Here is a 21,044-nt window from a genome sequence, read left to right on the forward strand (position 1 = left end):
ATCTTTATGATAATATCCTTATGAATAATGTATTTTTTCCAGACTTTTCTTGGACATGTGATTTTTGGTGAAACTCATGCCATGCTGTGGTGGGTTGGTATCATTTTGACCCTGACAGGGCTTTATGTCTTGCATGGATCAACTCCCCAGGCTCCACAGGAAAATATGGATAAGACATATGATTGACAGAAGAATACAGGCAGCATAAATTCCTTGTCCTAGCTTGAAGTGTAATCAGTCAAGAGAAAAGGCTGTGAAAAGTACTAAGAGCTAATAAGAATGATGCAAAGTTGTATGCTAGAATTATCTATGCTAAACTTATATTTTTTTTTCTGTTGTGTGATTGCTTTTGTAGTTAATCAGTGAAAATAATGTGAAATATTACAACATGCAAAGCCTTGAAATGTGTATGACTTTTGAGCCTATAGTAATGCAAAGAACTTGCTTTATATCTTTATCATATGGTCGGTTACTTACAAGTTTATAATAATTGCTTTGCTGGATATTTGACCAAATGCAGCTGTGGATCTCAAATGAAATTTTGTTTCACCTCTCATCTTTCTCTGAAACATTCTTCCAAAGTAAAACTTGAACCAGCACTCCAGTCAGAACAATGTAGTCAAAAGGATGCACACACTGATAGTGTTTTAATGTTTTTGGTTATTAAATGACTATTGTATGTCAAACCACTGACCTGGACTCTATTTTAAAGGGAAACTCAACCACAAAAGCAGCATCTATTGAGAGCAGCAGGATATTAACATATATTCTACTCAGAAATCACATCTGAAAGTTGACCTGCACTATGTGGGTGTATAACAGCCCACATGCAACCATACATTTTTATTCAGACAGCAATAGACTTGTAAAAACAGCACATTCATTTGAAGAAGCTTAAATTGTTAGTGTGCAGCCATGGGAAACATCAGGTAATGGAAAAAATACAGAACATTACAAATAATAATAATGTAGCCAGTAATGGAAAGATGCACAGTTATATATATTTTTTAAAGGCCATAAATACAATAAAAAGAAAGAACAATGCCATAGTACAACAACATTGTAAAATTTCAGTAAAATCCCTGGATGATACATTAAGTCATACCTGCATTTTTGCTAATTATGGTAAAGGCTCGAAGGGTCTACTGAGAACCATGTTTTTAAATTGTCAGATTCTGCACCTAAATTTATACATTAATTGGTTTTCAACTATTTTATAGTGTTTATAGTGTCTAAAAGACATCACTGCTCCAGGAACAGCTGGGATAATGAAGTACATATTTTATGACATTGTCAGGAACTCAATCTCTCTATGCACAGTATAAGTTTAGAAGAGCTAGCTGTATTTTTGGTTTTAAATACTGCTTTAAGGCACTTTGGTACAGTATGTAAATGTTTTATTCCATAGGTAAAAAACAAACAAAAAAATGTGCCATTGAGTCTCAGGGTTTTTGACCTAATGAGGCTCCAAAGGTATTTCAATCACATCCTCCTCAATGATTTCACCCTGTGGGAACATGAGAACATGATCCAAAGTACCTTTCTGTCATGAGAGATCTGTGAATGGGCTCAACCAGGCCATAGAAAGAGGACCTCCGAACGCTGACTTCATAGCTTCCAAGGAGTCTTCTTCCCTGTAGGGTCTTCACACTTAAATTTTTCAATGCCCTCAAAAAAAGAAAAACAACAACACTGTGATTTTTGAAAAAGATTAAAAAAAAAAAATAGACTCCATAAATACAAAGAAAACAACATCCATATTGGCAAAAAAAAGTAATTAAATTTCACTGATTAAACTGAAAAGGAAAGCAAATGGTTACCATGCTTAAATAAATGTCATGGGGAGCGATTACTTTTACTCATGCACCTGAATGCTTGTTCAATCTTTAATACAAAAAAAAACACGACTGGAAGAAATGGTTTGACTTTCACTTTATGGCACAAGTTAAAAACACTTGGAGCATGCAGCATGCCTTCACATTACAAATGAGGTATCTAAAGGAAAAGAAAAACAGATCATCTTAAATAGCGTGCATTGTGTCGAAAGAACAAGAGTAGCAATCAAAGCTTACCTCCATCTCACACCAATGAAACAGGTAATTTATTTAAACAAATATATTTCTGAACAAGGAAACTCATTTAAACAACAAAAAATAATAAAAAAGGTTAGTGTCAAAGACAGACAGGAAGTAGACAAGAAGACAAAGACCAAGGAAAATTTGGAAACATTTGGACCTCTTGAGAGATTGCAACACAGTGATTTTGCAAAGTGAATGGCATTTTAGCTGCTGATTTTCATGTCATTAGACTGGATTCACATATGAAATGTATTGTCAGACACTTTGACACATTGTCACATAAAGCACTAATGACGAGTGTTCAGGCTTTTTATTATTTACCATTTGCCAAAGAAGAACAGAGTGTCTGTTTCATACACACCTAAAAGTTCAAGCACATATCATCCTGTTCATCATAAAAAAAAAAATGTATATTAATTAAATGTCAAATGCAATTAACCACAACAATGGCATCAATGGTAAATCAATAACGTTTTCAAAAACAGTTTTTTTTTTTTTAAGTCTGTTCCCTTCTTAAACATTTCTGCAAGCCAAGTTTATGGAAACATAAATCAGATCTAAAAAAGTACAGAGTGTAAATTGAGTGCAGGAAGTAAATCTTATAGGGCAGCTGAGTGACATCAGTACTGTTATTAATCAAAATCTTATGTAATAGCAAATGTACTCATGATTTCTCAAATCACATTCTTTACATTTATAAAGTAATTGTAATTTAAATGGAATTAATTTTCAATGTTAAGAATCAGGGGTGTAGAAATGAGCTGACAATGCACTGATTATGGAATTTAATAATAGATCAATTCTGTCATTTGTGGATGTAAAAGAAAATTGTGTATAGCTTTATCGGTATTTATCAATACGGTCTCTTTAGTTACATTCCTGCTTATTACCGTTTTCAAAAATAATCAAACCAATTTATGATCAGATGTCATCAGTGCATCATTTAGTTGAGAATCACTTGAATCCAAGCTGTCAGAACATATTTACACCCCTGTTAAACTTCCTATATTGTTTATATACTTTTTATATTTTGTACACATCCAGTGGCAATAATTTTAAGGCTTGTTTACACCAAAAATGATAAATATAAGGATAACTATAACTATATGTCCTTAATAGCAGTGCTTATAAAAGCATCTGATTGGCTGTCACTGTTTTTAATAATTCATGAGCTGGAAAAAAATAGTTCAGAGTGATTCAAATTATATTGTTCCTTAATGTCATTGTTGTTTAAAAAGTAGATGTCGTGTGGACTTCACTATTCTCCCAGAATTATTTATAGTTATCATTACAGTTATCATCCTTGGTAAAATAGCCTTTTACATTTTATATATATATAAACATTGTTTAAAAGTACCTTCAGAAAGTAGGTTATCATTCTGGACAGTCTGGCAAGATTACAATAGTGATTATATTAGCATAAATTGGCTTCTATTATCTGCGCAACATTCATCTTCATTTGGGTGTAGCTAGGCAGAGATGCTTGAGATTATGACATGATAAAGCATCCACTTTCTGTTCTGAATTAAAATAAATAGAGGCAAGGATAATTGGATATGCAATGATTTGTTCCCTGAAAGATGAAGGGGATTTATTCTCATTGGTATATGCTCTGTTTGAGTTGGGATTACATACAAATTAAAAGATACTGTTTATAAGGGCAGTCCAGGCATATTTGAGTCTCTAGCATAAAGCTTCCTGAGCTCAGACCACATACTGGTAGGGGTCAGCTTTCCCGTGGTCGGGGGTGGAAAACGGGCTAAACCATGCTATCGAGAAGGGGTGTCCGAATACCGCCTTCATGTTCATCCATTTTGTTTTTTTAGCCCATCTTCTCTCTTCCTTTTTCAACTGCTCTATGCCCTAAAAACAAGAGATAACCAAGACTTCAGAGTGTGTGGATATTACAAAAGAGAAGAAAAACAACTGACCCATTCCATAAAACAAAGAACTTCATCCAAATGTTTATCTGAAATCAGTTTATATATAGTGATTTTCACAGTGAACCGTCATGCTAATACCAATACTAGCATACTGCTCAGTCCTTTCAGTGCAGTATATACTGCCCACTTATTTTTATAAAAATATCTTGGAGTATAATATATTATATAACGGTATGTATCTCAAACAGTAATGTGTTAAAATGGTACTGTAACTGTTATTTAACAGATAACTGTTTTTTAGGATTTTTAATATGTAAAACTGTCTTTACTCCCAATATTCCAATCAAATAAGGATTCAAGAAAGAGAGGTGATAATAGTTCAGGTTTATTCATCATATTGGAAAAATATGTAAAACGGAGAGCATTTTATTTTGGGATGATGTGCTGCATCCAATATTCATCCTATTTTCAGAACAAAAAAACTATAAATATACTTAAAATTAAAACAATTAATAATAATAATGTTCACAAGAGCATGGGCCCTATCATACACCCGGCAAAATGTGACACAAGGCGCAGCGCAAGTGTGTTTGCTAGTTTCAGTCCGGCGCCATTCGCATTTTCTCGTCCAGCGCCACATCGTTTAATTAGCAAATGCATTTGCGCTCATTTGTGCACCCATGGGAGCAAAAAAGAGGTGTGTTCAGGTGCATTCCTGGCACACTGCTATTTTAAGGAGCAGAAAATAGACTGCGCCATAGACCAACTCAAACCTCAAAGTCAATGGCGCAATATTTTTTTGCTATTTAAAGAGCGTGTTGGTAGAAAATGCGCCTCTGGAGGGTCCACATTGCGCGTTGAGTTCTTATTAGACACAGGGATGCGCATCACACATGCCAAATATTAAAAACAAAAGGATTACAGTGTAAAAGAATATTATATATTATTACATAATATAATGATAGTCATTGCGTGTATTAGAATTAGGCTACCTATTTGCAATTCAGCCCATTACTACTTATAATGATGAATGAAATTGGCTAATTAATTGAACAATCGTGCCAATTCACACACATACTGTATATATATATATATATATATATATATATATATATATATATATATATATATATATATATATATATATATATATATATATATATATATATATATATATTAACTGACTCATCGCACGGAGCTTTGGTGGATTCCTGCTTGTACCGTAGATGATCTGCTTGCACGCTTTAACTTCGTGCATGTTCAGATCGGTTTCTTCGCTTGAGAAACTTTCAGCTTTTCCGCCAATAAATTCTGCTGTGTAAATAGCGACCCACCATGGCGCGAGCGCATCTTGCTCTTAAAGGGAATGGGAGATGACACACTGGTTGGTTTATTGAATGTTATGCCCATTAATCATTAAGAGATAAGGGATAACCCATTCCAAAAATGCGCCCCAGCGCACGGACCATTTTTCCGTCGTTAAAATAGCAAAAGTGGATTTGGACACGCCCTGTACACCTACGCCGTGTGCTTTACACTTTGCATTTAGAATGTTAAAATAGGGTCCCATGTCTTATGCAATAAGTTGACCAGAAGCACTGGATAGTTTGGACTCATGTGTCAAGTGTCACCAATTTACAGCATATTTTAATTATAACTTACAATGTAAAAAATGTAGCAAAAAAAGAATAACAACATAAACAAATAGATTGGATGTATTATTTAATACACAGAGACCTAGTTATAATTGTTGCATATGTGTTACATTTCACTTCAAGCCCATTTTTGGTAAAGCTGTCCACATGCATTAACCATAAAATAACAATATCAGACCACAAGCACTACCTCCACCACGTTCACCCACAGCTGAAAGGAAGCGATCTCTTACCGTCTCATCTGTGCAGATTGAATGGATTTGGGTGCCAAACATCACAGAGGTGAAGATGAGGAAGAGGAGGCCCTCAAAGCACAGGAGGATGAGGAGGATGACAGTGGCTGGAGGGGAGAAGGTACTGCACTCTGGGGTCAAGAGGGGAGAGGGAACACATACAGCTATACAATATACCAACACAACTATAAAATCCAAGGTTCATTTTGTCTCTGTTTAATTATTTGTAATGAAAAAAAAAAAAAAAGGGTGAGTATCTGGCAACACGTGTCTATGTGTAGGTGCAAACTGGGACATAATAGGCTTGGAAAGCGTTGAAACACATCATGACGTGGGTTAAGAGGTTTGATCATTTCACAAAGCTTGGTTAACAATATACTAGTGACCTGTTTAAAAACGCCACTGGTAACACTGTTTTTTTTTTTTTTTGGATTGACATTTATATTCTACTGTTCAATTTTTGGAGGTCAGTAAGATTTGTTTCACGTTTATGAAAGAAGTCTCATAATCAGCAAGATTGCACTTATTTTATCAAAAATACAAATCGAACAGTTGACGGTAGCCATTGACTTTTATTGTATGGAACAAAATACTGTACTATGGAAGTCAATGGCTACCATCAGCTGTTTGGTTACAAGAATTATTCAAAATATCTTCTTTTATGTTCAACAGAAGAAAGAAACTCATACAGGTTTGGGACAACTTGAGGGTCAGTAAAAGCATTTACATTTTTGGGTGACTAAAACTATAAACATCTTTAAAAAAAAAAAAAAAAAAAAAAAAAATCTTACTAGCCCCAACCTTTTGAATGGTTGTGATGCTGAAATTCATTCCAACAACTCTTTTCTCTTCTAAAGAACCTGTACTTTGAGTATGCACTCACTGGCCACTATATTAGGTACGCCTTGCTAGTACCGGGTTGGAGCCCCTTTTGCCTCCAGAACTGCCTTAATTCTTCATGGCATAGATTTAGGTGTTGGAAACATTCCTGAGAGATTTTGGTCCATATTGACATGATAGCACCATGAAGTTGCTGCAGATTTGTCGGCTGCACATCCATGATGTGAATCTCCCGTTCCACCACATTCCAAAACTGCTCTATTGGATTGAGATCTGGTGACTGTGGAGGCCATTTGAGTAAAGTGAACTCTTTGTCATGTTCAAGAAACCAGTCTGAGATGATTTGAGCTTTGTGACATGGTGAATTATCCTGCTGGAAGTAGCCATCAGAAGATGGGTACACCGTAGTCATAAAGATATGCACATGGTCAACAACAAAACTCAGGTAGACTGTGGCATTTAAACGATACTCAATTGGTACAAAGAAAATATCCCTCACACCATTACACCACCACCACCACCTGCCTGAACCGTTGAGACAAGGCAGGATGGATCCATGCTTTCATGTTCTTTATGCCAAATCCTGACCCTACCTTCTGAATGTCAGAGCTGAAATCGAGACTCAACAGACCAGGCAAGGTTTTTCCAATCTTCTATGGTCCAATTTTGGTAAACCTGTGTGAATTGTAGCCTCTGTTTCCTGTTCTTAGCTGACAGGAGCAGCACCCGGTGTGGTCTTCTGCTGCTGTAGCCCATCTGCTTCAGGGTTCGATCTGTTGTGCGTTCAGAGATGGTATTCTGCATACTTTGGTTGTAATGAGTAGTTATTTGAGTTACTGTTGCCTTTCTTTCATCTCTAACCAGTCTGCCAATTCTCCTCTGACATCAGCAAGGCATTTTCGTCCACACAACTGCCACTCACTGGATATTTTACATTTACATTTCAGCAATTAGCCGATGCTTTTATCCAAAGGGCTAACAGTGCATTCAGGCTATACATTTGTTCCCTGAGAATTGAACCCATGACCTTTTGCACTGCTAATACAATGCTCTACCACTGAGCGCCAGAAACTGTCTTTTTTCTCTTTTTTGGACCATTCTCTGTAAACCCTAGAGATGTTTGTGCGTGAAAATCCCAGTAGATCAGCAGTTTTTTAAATGCTCAATCCAGCCCTTCTGGCACCAACAAACATTCCACATTCAAAGTCACTTAAAATCCCTTTTTTTCAAATTCTAATGCTTGGTTAAAACTTCAGCAAGTCGTCTTCACCACATCTAGATGCCTAAATGCACTGAGTTGCTGCCATGTGATTGGCTGATTAGCAATTTGTGTTACCAAGCAATTGAACATGTGTACCTAAAAAAGTGGCCGGTGCGTGTATAAGCTAGCAGCAAACACAGGTTGAAAAACTTATGCAAAGCTGAATAAAATTTTAAATAAATAATATTTCACTGGAGATGTGGCAGGGGTATAAGAATGTCCTCCAACAGTGACCATGTGTATTTGAATCTGCTTCTACTTCATTACCTGTCCACTTTTTGTCCTAATAAAAAGGACATTCTATTACATTTACATAATACCGTTAAGTAAATTTCAGCAGCAATTTTTTGTTCCACACAAGGCTGTACGATAATTCGCATGCGATATTTAATGCGCATCTTGTCAGCAAAGTTTACAGGAAAGAAATACACGTTTGAAAGGAGGCTCAGGAAAATGACAGAGTTTACATTTTCGGATCGCTTTAAGAAGTACTTATCTGTATTTGCAAAAGTTGGAATGCTTTTTCCAGTAAATAACTTTCTAAATTGCATGCCTGTCATCTGACCCTGACATTTAGAGGTCACTGGGGTCAAGTTATCCATCTTGCTATGCTAACAATAAGCTGCTTTTCTTGCTTACTTGTCCAGTCATCTTCAAAGCAGTAGAGAAAATGAAAGACCACCATGACCAAGGCATGGAGAGAGATCAGCGAAATGTACATCTGAAAAACACACCAGCACCAACATTAGATGTTTGTTAGTGTTGGTTTTAAATAACCATAATTAAATAAAACACGATTAAATCCCTACTGAAAACATTACAATCAATGTAATATTACCGGTAGTTATACTTTCAAATTCAGAAGGAAGTAATTGAATGGACTTTTATTAGCAAGTCCAGAACTTCTTAGTTTCATTAAAATGAAATGCTTATAACATGTGGTTAACACAACAGTAGGCACTTTTCCATTACCCTGTGCAAATTAAAATTGCGAATTGAAAATATGCTAAATGGAAAGATAAGTGAAGATAAAGCAGGGAAAAATGCATTGGTTAAACCCCCTTATTCTTATACATGTATAGACCTGATAACCATGTCTATTCTGCAGAGCCCGAAGAAACGTTTGATTCTCAGCGAGATCTGCAAGTTTTTCAGATGCGTCAATTTTGCAAAACCATCCATATATCGCAACAAAAAGTTTTCAAGCTTGTATGAGGTGGTTTTTCAGGCAATGTGAAAAGGGAATTTGAATAAATATAACCAAAATCTGTCAAAATCCCACCAAAATTCATCGCCATGACTTAACCCAAGAGGCAAAAGGATATGATTTAGTCACATAACATTGGTTTATGGAAACGCCATCCTTTCCCAATACTTTTTTTAGCAACATTTATAAAATATCGCCAAAGTTTTGCGCAAATCAGTAATGGAAATGCGCCTAGTGTCTGTGTTTTTTTTAGAACTGTGCATATTGAGCCATTTTAATACTTACTGTGAAAAGCACAAAGTACTTCTGGTTATTTTCCCCAACACAATTGTTTACCCAAGGGCAATGATGATCCATCTTCCGTATACAGCGCTTACAAACACTAAAGTGAGTTTGAAAAGAGGGATGGAGGAAAGAAAGAGAAGAAAAAAGTCTCCTTAACACTTCCAAATAACTGAAAGACTAACTTAAACAATGGTTTGAAGTTTTCAAAAACATTCAGCTTCATGTACAGGGGTTGGAGAAAATAATGAGAGCACTTATTATTACAGGGGTTAATATCATTTGTTTAACTACAATGAAAACATTGCTATTATCTTTTATTTATCCTTTCTGTTGTCATATGCATATCAGTTGTGGATAAATTGTGTTCAATTCAAGCTGTGTGTGAAATGGTAGCCATATCATAAGTCTGTTTAGCAGGAGCTTCTGTGAATTTACCAGCCCAATTGTTTGGTGTTTTATAGTGTTGTTTGGTTTTCCAGTCTTTATGATAATGATTGCATACATAAAGCATGGGAAGACTTCATAATGAAGAAGAATAATGGGTGGAACCCGAAAGTGAATAATAGAGACTGTCAAACCCTAAGAAGGATCCTGTCCAAACAACACAGAAAAACTCCCGCAGTATGACAGCAAACCTCAGTAGACTACAGAGAACTTGCATCTGTGAAAGAGCTGCATCTGCTGAAACTATAAATCACAGACACACATGCCAAAATCAGAAAAAAAGAATGCCTTTTATCACAAACCCTGGACAGCTGGAACACCCTGGCCAGCTCAGTCCCCCAACTTGAATATTATCAAACCACTGTGGGAAGTTTTGGAGACGCTGATTCCACCCTATAACATTTCTGAAACGACTGGCAGATGATGACAATCCATTGGAGACTATTCATTTGAATTAATTTATTCTAAGGTTGGAAGTTGTACTAAAGGCCAATGGTGGTAAAAAAAAACATAATAATGAAATATTGCCCATTTATTAGGTGTTCACATTATTTTGTGCGACCCCTGTATATACATACACACTAACTCTGAACATGACTATGTTCTAAGGAATGTGCTGTACAAATGGTAATAAAACAATAGAACTGAATAGAAAGCATCTAAAATGATCTCAATGCAGAAAAAACATGGACAGTAATATAACCATGATAAATAGAAATGTCTCCATATGCTCCTGTCTCACCTGCAGTGGTGAGCTCTATCCGGCTTAATACTGCAACACTTGGGGCATTTGTAAACCACCTGGCCTGGCTTCAGCTGCAAGCTCTCGATGTACTCCTTTGTGGCGTTGCCCTTTGGTACAGCTCCCTAAGAAAGCATCGGGAAACTTCAGCAACAGTTTAATAGCAGTATGGGAATCATTTATGACACCTTTGTTATCATTCTAAGTTTGGGGGCAAAAATAAGTTCAAAAAGGCTGACTGACGGTATACTGTCTCCAATCATTCCAACACCTGCTGGATGCTGGATGAGGGGTGTAGATTAATGTTATCATGTCGCGACGCTTAACACAACAACGATTAAATGGCAATCTAGGTGTGAGACGGGCACCAATAGTCACAGAATATTATAGACAAAAGAATAATGATTGACAGCAGTTCAGAGTCAAGTATAATGTTTTCAATATTGGAGTCAGTTTGTTACTTGATGTTTTCGTGTTCATTTATTTAATTAAAATTGATAAATTGTTACAACTTTTTATATTTTATGTGGTGACGATGTACTTTTGATAAAAAAAAGTTTTTTTTTATTGTACGTTCGTTTGGCATTTCATTTATTGTATACCCTTTAAATGTGCTTATTGAAAGAACAACAGCAGCAGCAGCATGGTGAAACATTTATTTGGAACATGTATTTGGTACACCTTATATCTTTACTCTTTCCTTTCATTCTTTTCATGGCTTTGTAAAACTTGTCTCGGATGTTTCTCTGTGTCACTTTTTGCTTAACTTTATTATTATCTTTATTATTAGTAGTAGTGTGTGTGTGTGTGTGTGTGTGTTTGTGTGTGTGTATATATATATATTAGATATAGTAAGTATAATACGTAAGCATTACATACAATTCCTCTGATATACTTGTAGAAATCCCTCATAATATGGGAAATCTTCTCCCCTACCCAGTAGACTCCATGAAAGAATTGATTATTACAAGTAAAAAACCCACCGGGTCAGTGCACATGGCTCTGAAATGAGATGCCACAGCAAGGAAGGCCAGGCTGTTGAAGAGTGTGCCATTCACCAGGCTGTAGGTGAGGTTCTTCGATGGAATCAGCATGACGAACAGCACAACGAACACAGCAAAGAAGACAAGAAGCCAGGTGATGATCGCACAAACGATGCCGCAGACATCTTGGATGAACCACATGTTATTCTGTCGCTCATGATAGGGAGGAAGACATTGTACAGGCTGGAGGCCACTGCCCTGCCTCTCGACGTCCCTGAAACGCGGCACTGGACTTCTCATCCTAACACATAGATGCCATCCTGTCAGAAATGATGGAAAAAGAGACAAAGATGGATAATATTACCTTATTACATCACAAAAGTTGGTGCACAGTCTATTGTGATTTCACATAAAACCATGGTAAGCAGAGCAAAGTATAGATCTTGTATAGTATTTAGACAGTGGTTCTCAACCAAGGAGAAATTCATAAAATTCTAAAAGGTCATGATAATTTTTAGTTATGTTAAAAAATTATTTGTGGGTACAAAAGATAAAATAAATATAAAATTATTTGTAAAAAAAAAAGTAGACTAGAAAATACATGTAAATAAATAGGTGTAAAAGTGTAAACTGTGGGGGTCATGGACCACTGGTTTAGGAGACACAGAAGGTCATATTTAGTGGACGCATGCGGTCTGACAGATAAACACACTTGAGCAGAGCCAACAGTGTCACTAGAAGACACAATTTAGATTCACTTTTTTTTTTTTTTTTTCGATTTATGGCCCGCATATCAATACTACATCCAACTTGTAACGTTATGCCTACTGATGGCATTCCCGTCCACTTGGGTCCATAATGAGACAGTCGTGCATTGTTCAAGAGTACTAGACATTATTTAGCACTAAAATTACGCGTTTCAAAATGTGTAAACAATTATTTACTTAACCAAACAGCCCAAAATCTGGTTTGTAAAGTCAAAGCAGCAGAATCGTGACATAATCTCACAATGGTGTGAATTACGCCTTGAGTGTGCCAAGATATCCCCAATAACGCATACACCATCCAAGCGCAACGTTTATATTATTCTCATGAAATAGAAAGTGTATGGCATAACAGTTCATAATGACGTGATTCTGACTTAATAACACTGAATTAAATAAACCAGCTGTGTAAAGAAACCAGCGCTACCAGACCAAAGCGATACTAACGTTACTCACATATTTGGCGACACTGATGGAGCTCCTCGCGTCTGCTCGCCCACTCAAGGCAGAGAACATCCAAAAATGCATGGATCAGTGCTAACAGGGGGACATGTTTGAGATTAGTATTTTAACAAAAAATGTGGTTTACCCAATTAGTGCATGGGGGATGGAGAAATGCTGCATTTTTTTTTTTGCTGTGCCAGCTCCTCCCTTCACTGGAGAAACTGATCGCCACACCCCCTTTCATTAGAGGCGCAACCGGATCACGATCCGAAATGGAAACCACTTCTAGAAAACGAATCTGTGGATTGCTAGGCGTTGCCTGTGAGACTGAAACTTGAGGTCTTTTATTTGAGTGAGCTCAGAGGCTCAGTCAGCCCAATATCCCATTGAGCCGCATTCAAATCTCAGGTTGTTCTAATACTATTGGATATATTTTGTAGCATTAAAAGTATAATCATTTAAATGTTTTACTTCATAAGAATTCGAATCTGGTTCAAAATGAATGTCATTGAAAAAGTATCATTGCAAAATGCCTTTAAAATATAGGCATTCAATTAATCACACACGACTGTGATTGGTTCGTCCTCTTAGCGCAGAGAAAAGTAAACAGATACCCCGTGATAATATCGTTGTATATCTGGCACTTTTTATGGACACTGAGAAATTTACAAAGGGATTGCTTTAAAATATAAATAAATACATAAATTCAGATTTAATGCATTACTTATTTATAATTATACATTTCAGGATAGATTGATAGAATGTGTGCAAGATTAATTATATTTAGATTTTTTTTGCAATTATTAAGGAAAAAAAGAAAAGAAAAAAAAGTACATTTTAGAACGGACTTTTATTTTGTGGTATGGCAGAAAATGTAAAGCGTCCCTTCAAATTTGCGCAAAACAGCCCAGCATGCGTGTTGCCAAGTTGTAAATGACCATTAAATTTAAACAAAATATTTTGCTTGACAAAACCACACCGATAATTTTATTTAATGTATTTAAATTGCAATTTTATTTTATATTTGTATTTAGCTTAATGTGCAGAAACAGCTCTTACAAAATAACAATGGTTAATGTATCGTGTGTTTTTGTGTGTGTGTGTGTTTTTTTTTTCATAAACACATATTGTGTATTTGGGTCTTTTCCTGACACCAATAAATATTTACACGCTTTAACCCAGGAAAATTATTTTATGCGGACAACCTGGCAACCCACAGGCTCCAGTCCAGTTCCCTGTTGGTGTGAGGTTGTACAATGAAGGCGCGATGGCTGCTTGCAGTAATATGGATGAGAATGACCAACTTGACAGCCGCTCTTCATGATGGCTCTGCTTTCCTGAAAGCTTTCTTTGCCAAAACACAGTAATCTCCCTGTTTCGTCCCATCTGTAAAGGCCAAGTGTTGTGTTTGCCTCAATCTGCTAGCCCCGTGCTATGATTCTATCCACATCAACTCTCTTTAATTGACCAAACCGGTGAGTTAACGTTACTAAGATTGATTTTTGCCCTTTCATGACGCATATACGCATACAAGCTCTCTGAATATAAACTTAAGCGAAGTAACCTCATTAGGAAACATAGATGTTTAGTTAGTTAGCTGGCTTTGCTTGTAGCTAACATTAGCCATTGCTATGGTACTACATGCTTCCTTGATTGCTGCTAGTAAAGGTCAATATGGCAAATTGGATGACGCAAAATAGCATTATATAACTGTATGGACCATATCAAAACTCAAAACGGAAAAAAAATTAGCAAACAATTAGTGTCCGAGGACTTTGCATGGATTCTTATAGTGCCTAGTCTTCATGTCTGAATTGCTGACGTTGCTTATTTTAATTCTGTTTTGAATGTATGAATTAATACATACACTTTTTCCCTGTATTCTTTGTCTCTATTTAGATATCACTCATAACATGGCCATCTCACAGTTTCGCCTTTTTAAGATATGCACCTGCTTGGCATCTATTCTCTCATTCTTGAAAAGATTGATTTGTAGGTAAGTATTAATCTCTTGTTCTATTGCTCGCATATTCATCTTGTGAATTGTCAGTCTGAAGCCTGTTAACTTCAGGGAATCCAGAGATGAATGCATGTCCCTTACAGATTTGATGCTGTGGTGATTAGTTTACTCTGCTACGCTGTGTTTTGACTGTTGTTGTTTGTTACTGTAGGACTGGAAGGTCCCGCAAGCTGAGTGGGGATCAGATCAGCCTCCCGACCACAGTTGATTATTCCTCTGGGGCAAAACAGGTAAATAAAAAATTCTGGAATCATGCTGGAGACTGTCATGAATATTTACAATAAATATTGCTTAAGAAATGGGTCATAAGAAAAATACTTTGCACAGAGAAAGTATTTTTTTAAGGGCAAATTCATGCAATACATTTTCAAAATAAATACACATTGTCAGAAAACATTATATTTTAAACAAATTATGTTCTTTTGAACTTATTGATCAAAGAATACTGAATAATATTGTATTACTACTTTTACTACTGTAAAAAATGTGTCACAGTTTCCACCAAAATAATAAGAAATAATAAAAAATATATATTTTTAAAAGCAACAGGATAATATGACTGAAGACTGTTATACTAGCTGCGGAAAATTTAGCTTTGCCATGGAATAAATTTAATTACAGTTATATAATTATATTAAAATATAAAACAGTTAACGATATTTCACATTGTGTGTGTGTGTGTGTGTGTGTGTGTATATATATATATATATATATATATATATATATATATATATATATATATATATATATACATATACACACATACTGTATTATTGATCATATAAATACTTTGTCTAAAGCATAAGACACTTCTTTCAAAATATTACAAACTTGTCTAGAAAATGATGTCCTGGCCTTAATAGTGGCAAAAACTTTTTGTTTTTATTTCAGGAAAAAATATGTTTAAGAATAGATGGGGAAAAAATACCATTATAGCATCAGAAGCCGCATTTTTCACTATTTCATAGTGCATGTAAACAAAGAAAGAGCTTTTAGAAACCGACCATGTCCGAATGGTTAAATGATCATGGAGGTCCTTCACAAAAAGAAGCCACACATTTTTACGCGTCTATGAAAATAACAAAAATAAAGCACACTTTCACGTAGAAATAAACTGGGCATGACTATTCCTACCATTGGCCTTAGCTTGATGTGAGTGAATGTTTGTTGTATAATTCAATTCAGCCAGAGATTGAGGATTGGAGCTCATGGGACGAGGAAGCTCCAACAAGTATTAAAATTGAAGGTGGCAATGGGATGGTTCCACCTCCACAGAACGGAGATGAAGAAGAAGAGCCAGACTACTTCAAAGACATGGCTCCCACCATCAGGAAAACACAAAAGGTAGATTGATTATTAGGAGGGGTTTCATCTGCTGCTGGTTCACTGTGATTTGTTGATTTATTTCTCTCTAACTTCTCTTTTAGTTTGTATTTTATTCTGCCCTGTAGTTTTATATTGTATGTTTTTACATTCTTCTTTCGCTTTCTTTCTTAAAAACAATAAAAACACTACTTTTTTTTTTTTTTTTTTTTTTTTACAATTTATTTCTTTAGTTAGGGCAAGAAGAAATTAAATTCTATCAAAATAAGAGACTTTTATAGTTTCATGTAAAAATATCAAGTAAGTTTGGGTTTTGAGAATAACAGCTTTCACCTTGTGATGAAAAAAGGGCCAAATATTGTTGAAGCACTAGTGCAGTCCTTCTCAATCCCATTTTTGTGTAATATGTGCAATATCTTTCAAAATATTGGAGTAATTAGCAAGGCTGAAATAAATAGATATTAAAGACGTTACATTTATTTCATCAAAGGAGGGTTAAAAAATGTCTCTTATTTTTCAACCATAAAAAAAAAAATCAGTGCCATTTTGTGCTCTTTTTCCAGATTGTGTTGAAGAAAAGGGAACCTCTGAATTTCACTATGCCAGACAGCTCCTCAGGTTTCTCCAGCCGACTAGCAGCCAGTCAGGACATGTCCTTCATCCAGCCCTCTGTGAGTGACAGTGTAACAATCACAGTTGCGATTGTGAGGCAAATCAACACTTTAGATCAACAGCAACAAAAGATTTATTGGGAGTCCTCCAATTGATATGATGTTTAGGAAACACAATGTCTCTGTGTGCTACAGGCGGAGCTGGGGGACATGGACACCTGGCAGGAGGACAGCAATGCCTGGGAGGATGATGCAGATGCAGCCTGGGAGGCAGAGGATGTGCTGAGGTGAGCTACCTGACCAGCTGACTATGAGGTGGTCCTGAGCAATAAAAAAAATGTTTTCTGGTTCTGAAGACTGCCAACCTGTACACATTTTGCATAGCGGTTAGACATTTTGACATTTCCCACTCTAAACTACGCCAAAACCTGGTGACAAGACTCAAAACAAGCAACAGAAAAAGATGGCGAATTCAACCAATCAGCTCAGGGTATATTTGTAGCAATAGCCAAAAATACATAAAAAAAGCAAACAAATAGTTTGCCATTTTATCATTAGGATATAATGTTTCATGAAGATATTTTGTAAATTTCTTACCATGTGTATGTATGTATATACAGTGTGTGTGTGTGTGTATGTGTATATATATATATATATATATATATATATATATATATATATATATATATATATATATATATATATATATATGCATATGCATATGCATGGCTAAGAACATTAGAGAATTTTTTTTTTTTTTCAGATTCCAGATTTTCAAATAGTTGTATCTCGGCCAAATATTAAACCATACATCAGTGGAAAGATTATTTATTCAGCTTTCAGAAAAATTTACACTTAAAACTTGTTTTCTGGTCCAGGGTCACATATGTTTTACAAGCAACGTGTTACATATTTTGTAACTGGTATGATGATGATGTGATGTGTATATGTCAGAGGTTTAAATTCTGTAGAAATTAGCTGAGCAGATTCTGTGATGGTCTGGTAATAATTGAACTCAAAATATTTTGAGGTAGAATATGGCGGTTTTCTGATTTTGTCCACTAGGTGTCAGTGTACAAGCACAGTTGCTTTCAACCTCCTCTGCATTGTGCCAAATCTCGACTAAAGGGATAGATCACTAGAAATTCTGTCATCATTTACTCACCCCTTATGTCATTCCAAAGCTGTGTGCATTTTTTTCTTCTGTAATACATACAAGACACAATTATGAAGACTCTTGATAACAGTTTCAGTTGATATATATAATAAAAAATACAATGGAAGTACTGAGCTGTTTGTATTCTTGCCACTCCAGTTGTAATTTTTAAGAGTGCTATTTTACATTTATCTAACATCTATCCATCATATTTGAAAGGGTATGTTTTTTTAGTGTATTTACTGATACAGTAAATCAATAATCTGATAAAAAAAGATTATTGATTTTCAAAACCATTATCTATTTAAACTTATGAATGCAATGAAATGGATTTTTCTTTGTCTATTGTGAATACAGGCAGCAGAAGCTGGCTGAGAGAGAGAGACGTGCAATAGAGCAACAGAGGAAGAAAATGGAAAAAGAGGCACAGAGAATGATGAAAAAAGAGCAGAAGATTGCTGTCAAGCTTTCCTAACATTAATACAGCACACCGGACACTCAAAGCAACAGCCAAACAACTGCTCATATTACATTTGACCTGGTTTTGTCCTGCCTGCCACACTGCTGTCCATTTGGGGATTTTTTGTTTTTGTTTGTTTCTTCAGGTTTTCTTTTTGTATTGGATTGAACACAGCACCAAGACTCGTCCCTCTTGTTTATTTTTGAGCTATTGGGACTGTTCTTACGGTGCAGTCGATAAAAGAAAAAATGAAATGTTTTTTCTTTCTTTCAGTATTTCTAACACTTGAATGATTTCGTGAAGAACCATTTTAGTTCAGGAATTCTGTTCATTTTTGATTTAGCTTTTTTGCCTCCCTTTTTTGCCTTTTTCTTCATCAAAGTCTTGTGTCTGTGCTTTAAACACCGGACCTCTCCAGAAATGGGTGATATCTCAATATTTCAAAAGAATCAAATTTATGCAACCTTGGGTTTTTGCTCCTCACATTCTTTTTAGCCGTCTATCTTATCTGTTGCAATTCTTTTTACCTGGAAATGATGGGTTTAATTGTGAATAATCCTTATATTTTGAGTCATCTGGTTAATTGTCTGTGGGAATAGAGAGCAGAGATATTCAGTATATACCGAGGCTCGAAGAGAGTGCTTTTAAGAGATGTGGGTTGGTCGTCATGGAAACGTTGAACTTTTTAAAATATCCAAATTGGCAACTAAACCATCTTTTATTTTTAGTAAGGCTGTGTTACCGAGAAGAGCAATGACTAAGAGAAAAGCATTCACTGTTTGTTCTTTAGCTATTAAAGAATTTCTTATTGTAGAAATTGATCATGTTTATTGATAGAATGAGGAGGAGGAGGAGGAGGATGGTGCTGATGCTGAAATTAAGCTCTGCATGCTGTGATGATTATTAAGGAACATGAAGCCATGAGAGCCACAGGTACAGATAACAATGGAAAAACTGAATAAAATCACACCTTTTGCTATGATTTATGTTTTCCATTTGTGCATGCTCATCCCTTTTTAAGTTGTTTTTACATTTTTTTTTCACAGTGCAGCCTTAGCTGTAATAAACATTTTGGTTATCTGTTCAGTGGTTTATCTTTATTCAGAGGCTTTCGGAATCTTCTACTGTCATCATCAAAAAACATGCTCATCGTGTCGTGTTAAAGATGACGTCTTTGGGTCTCTGAACATAATCAGCAATACTAGACGTAATTTAATCTGTTTGTACTCGGACTGTTAAGATGTTCAGTCAGCATCATAAAGCTGGATACATGTGCTATCATTTGTGATATTCAAGGTCAGACGCATTGTCCGGACCGGTGGAATATTCCAGCTCTGAGAATGTGATGTCATAATCCCCATCTGCTTCAGCAACGCCCCCATCCGTCCGACCAGCCCTCCCACAGCCTGACCCACTTAGAATGAGAGAGGAAAATAAACTCTGACTGAATTATACATTACATGCTGTCTTCTGCAGCTTTGTGCTTCTTCATCACACCTGACTTTATGGTATTCACATGAGTTTGTCTCTGTTTTGGACCATGTTCATTAAATAAAATGTATATAAGCACTGTATTGATTTTATGGGGGGCGTGGGTGAGGTGGGGGGGGGCACCTCAGCAAAATATAATATTGAAACATTTACAATACATAGTCTGGAACAGAGTAAATAGCTACAGTAACTGTAGTGTTCAACTGGGCTAGCAGCAAGCATTTGCTCAGTCTTGCCATTTCATGCGTGCAGGGTTGCATGATTATGCAATAGTCGAGTCCCATCTGGTCGCAGATGTACTGTTCTGTGTGTTTCTCAAGTGGCCCAGGGGTCCATGCTTGCTGTGTAATGGTTGCTTTAGTCTCAGCTTCTGAATATAGCAGCGCTTATGTTCATATACTCCATATATTTTGTATTTCTTTTTAAGGTTTTGGGTTCTTTTGGGTGTTTTTGTGATTGTCCAAAGCACATGAATGAGACTTGAGACTGGGCGTCTGTGTCATCTATCTGTAACATTCCAACACCTAAATGTCATTTCACACTGAACCACAACACGGGGTTAACCCCACTAATGAATTATTGGAGTGAAAAGTTCCACTGCCTGGGTTTAAAAGAGGGATTTAGAAAGAACATAACCAGTGTGTAAAACTCTCGAAATGTCTGCCATTTCCACAAAGGATGTAATGTTAAATTATGCAAAAAGTGTGAAATTGTGAAATGACATTACAGGTCTACACTTGTACTTGCAAACTATTTTCTGTCTTGGTAAAAATAGTCTACTGCTTCTTTAACATATAGCGGTTCAAAGAAACCTAATCTTGTGAAGAGCAAAGAATTACATTTTATTAATCTAGGATTAAAGTTTAAGGATCACTTTACTGATTTAACTCGCTCTACTTGGAACATCACAGCCTTAAACCTTTTCGTAAAACACCTTCCATAATAGATTTGTGAAGATTTTTTGTACATTCATTTTATTTATGAGATCTAGCTGAAAAGCAGGCCCAGATGTTAGACCGTTTTTAATTTTCAGCACGAATTTAATGGGGAATCTTTAGTACTCCTTACAAAAATACTCTACTTCTATTGGTAGATGAAAACATTATCAAATTATCCAAAATATTCAACAGGCATGATAGCAGAAATGGTGAGGGATTTTTATCA

At 35.8% G+C, this 21,044-nt stretch overlaps 2 protein-coding genes across 2 annotated transcripts; one reads left to right on the forward strand and one right to left on the reverse strand.

The window, feature by feature from the left end:
• Positions 1 to 2,368: 2,368 nt before the first annotated feature.
• On the reverse strand, positions 2,369 to 13,070 carry zdhhc3a (zinc finger DHHC-type palmitoyltransferase 3a). The gene is made up of 7 exons (XM_026283694.1): positions 12,832 to 13,070; positions 11,612 to 11,931; positions 10,629 to 10,753; positions 9,443 to 9,539; positions 8,590 to 8,671; positions 5,850 to 5,980; positions 2,369 to 3,941 (listed from the first exon to the last, which is right to left on the reverse strand). The coding sequence occupies exons 2-7, from the start codon at positions 11,909 to 11,911 to the stop codon at positions 3,783 to 3,785; spliced, it is 894 nt and encodes a 297-aa protein (XP_026139479.1). The 5' UTR covers positions 11,912 to 11,931; positions 12,832 to 13,070; the 3' UTR covers positions 2,369 to 3,782.
• A 949-nt stretch (positions 13,071 to 14,019) lies between these two features.
• LOC113115949 (receptor-binding cancer antigen expressed on SiSo cells-like) lies at positions 14,020 to 19,475 on the forward strand. Its single transcript, XM_026283695.1, has 7 exons — positions 14,020 to 14,294; positions 14,719 to 14,815; positions 14,991 to 15,069; positions 16,025 to 16,183; positions 16,726 to 16,833; positions 16,969 to 17,060; positions 18,287 to 19,475. Exons 2-7 carry the CDS (start codon positions 14,733 to 14,735, stop codon positions 18,402 to 18,404), a joined length of 639 nt encoding a protein of 212 aa, XP_026139480.1. The 5' UTR covers positions 14,020 to 14,294; positions 14,719 to 14,732; the 3' UTR covers positions 18,405 to 19,475.
• Positions 19,476 to 21,044: the final 1,569 nt, after the last annotated feature.

This window comes from Carassius auratus, chromosome 16 (assembly GCF_003368295.1).
Source record: "Carassius auratus strain Wakin chromosome 16, ASM336829v1, whole genome shotgun sequence".
Lineage (NCBI taxonomy): Eukaryota > Metazoa > Chordata > Actinopteri > Cypriniformes > Cyprinidae > Carassius > Carassius auratus.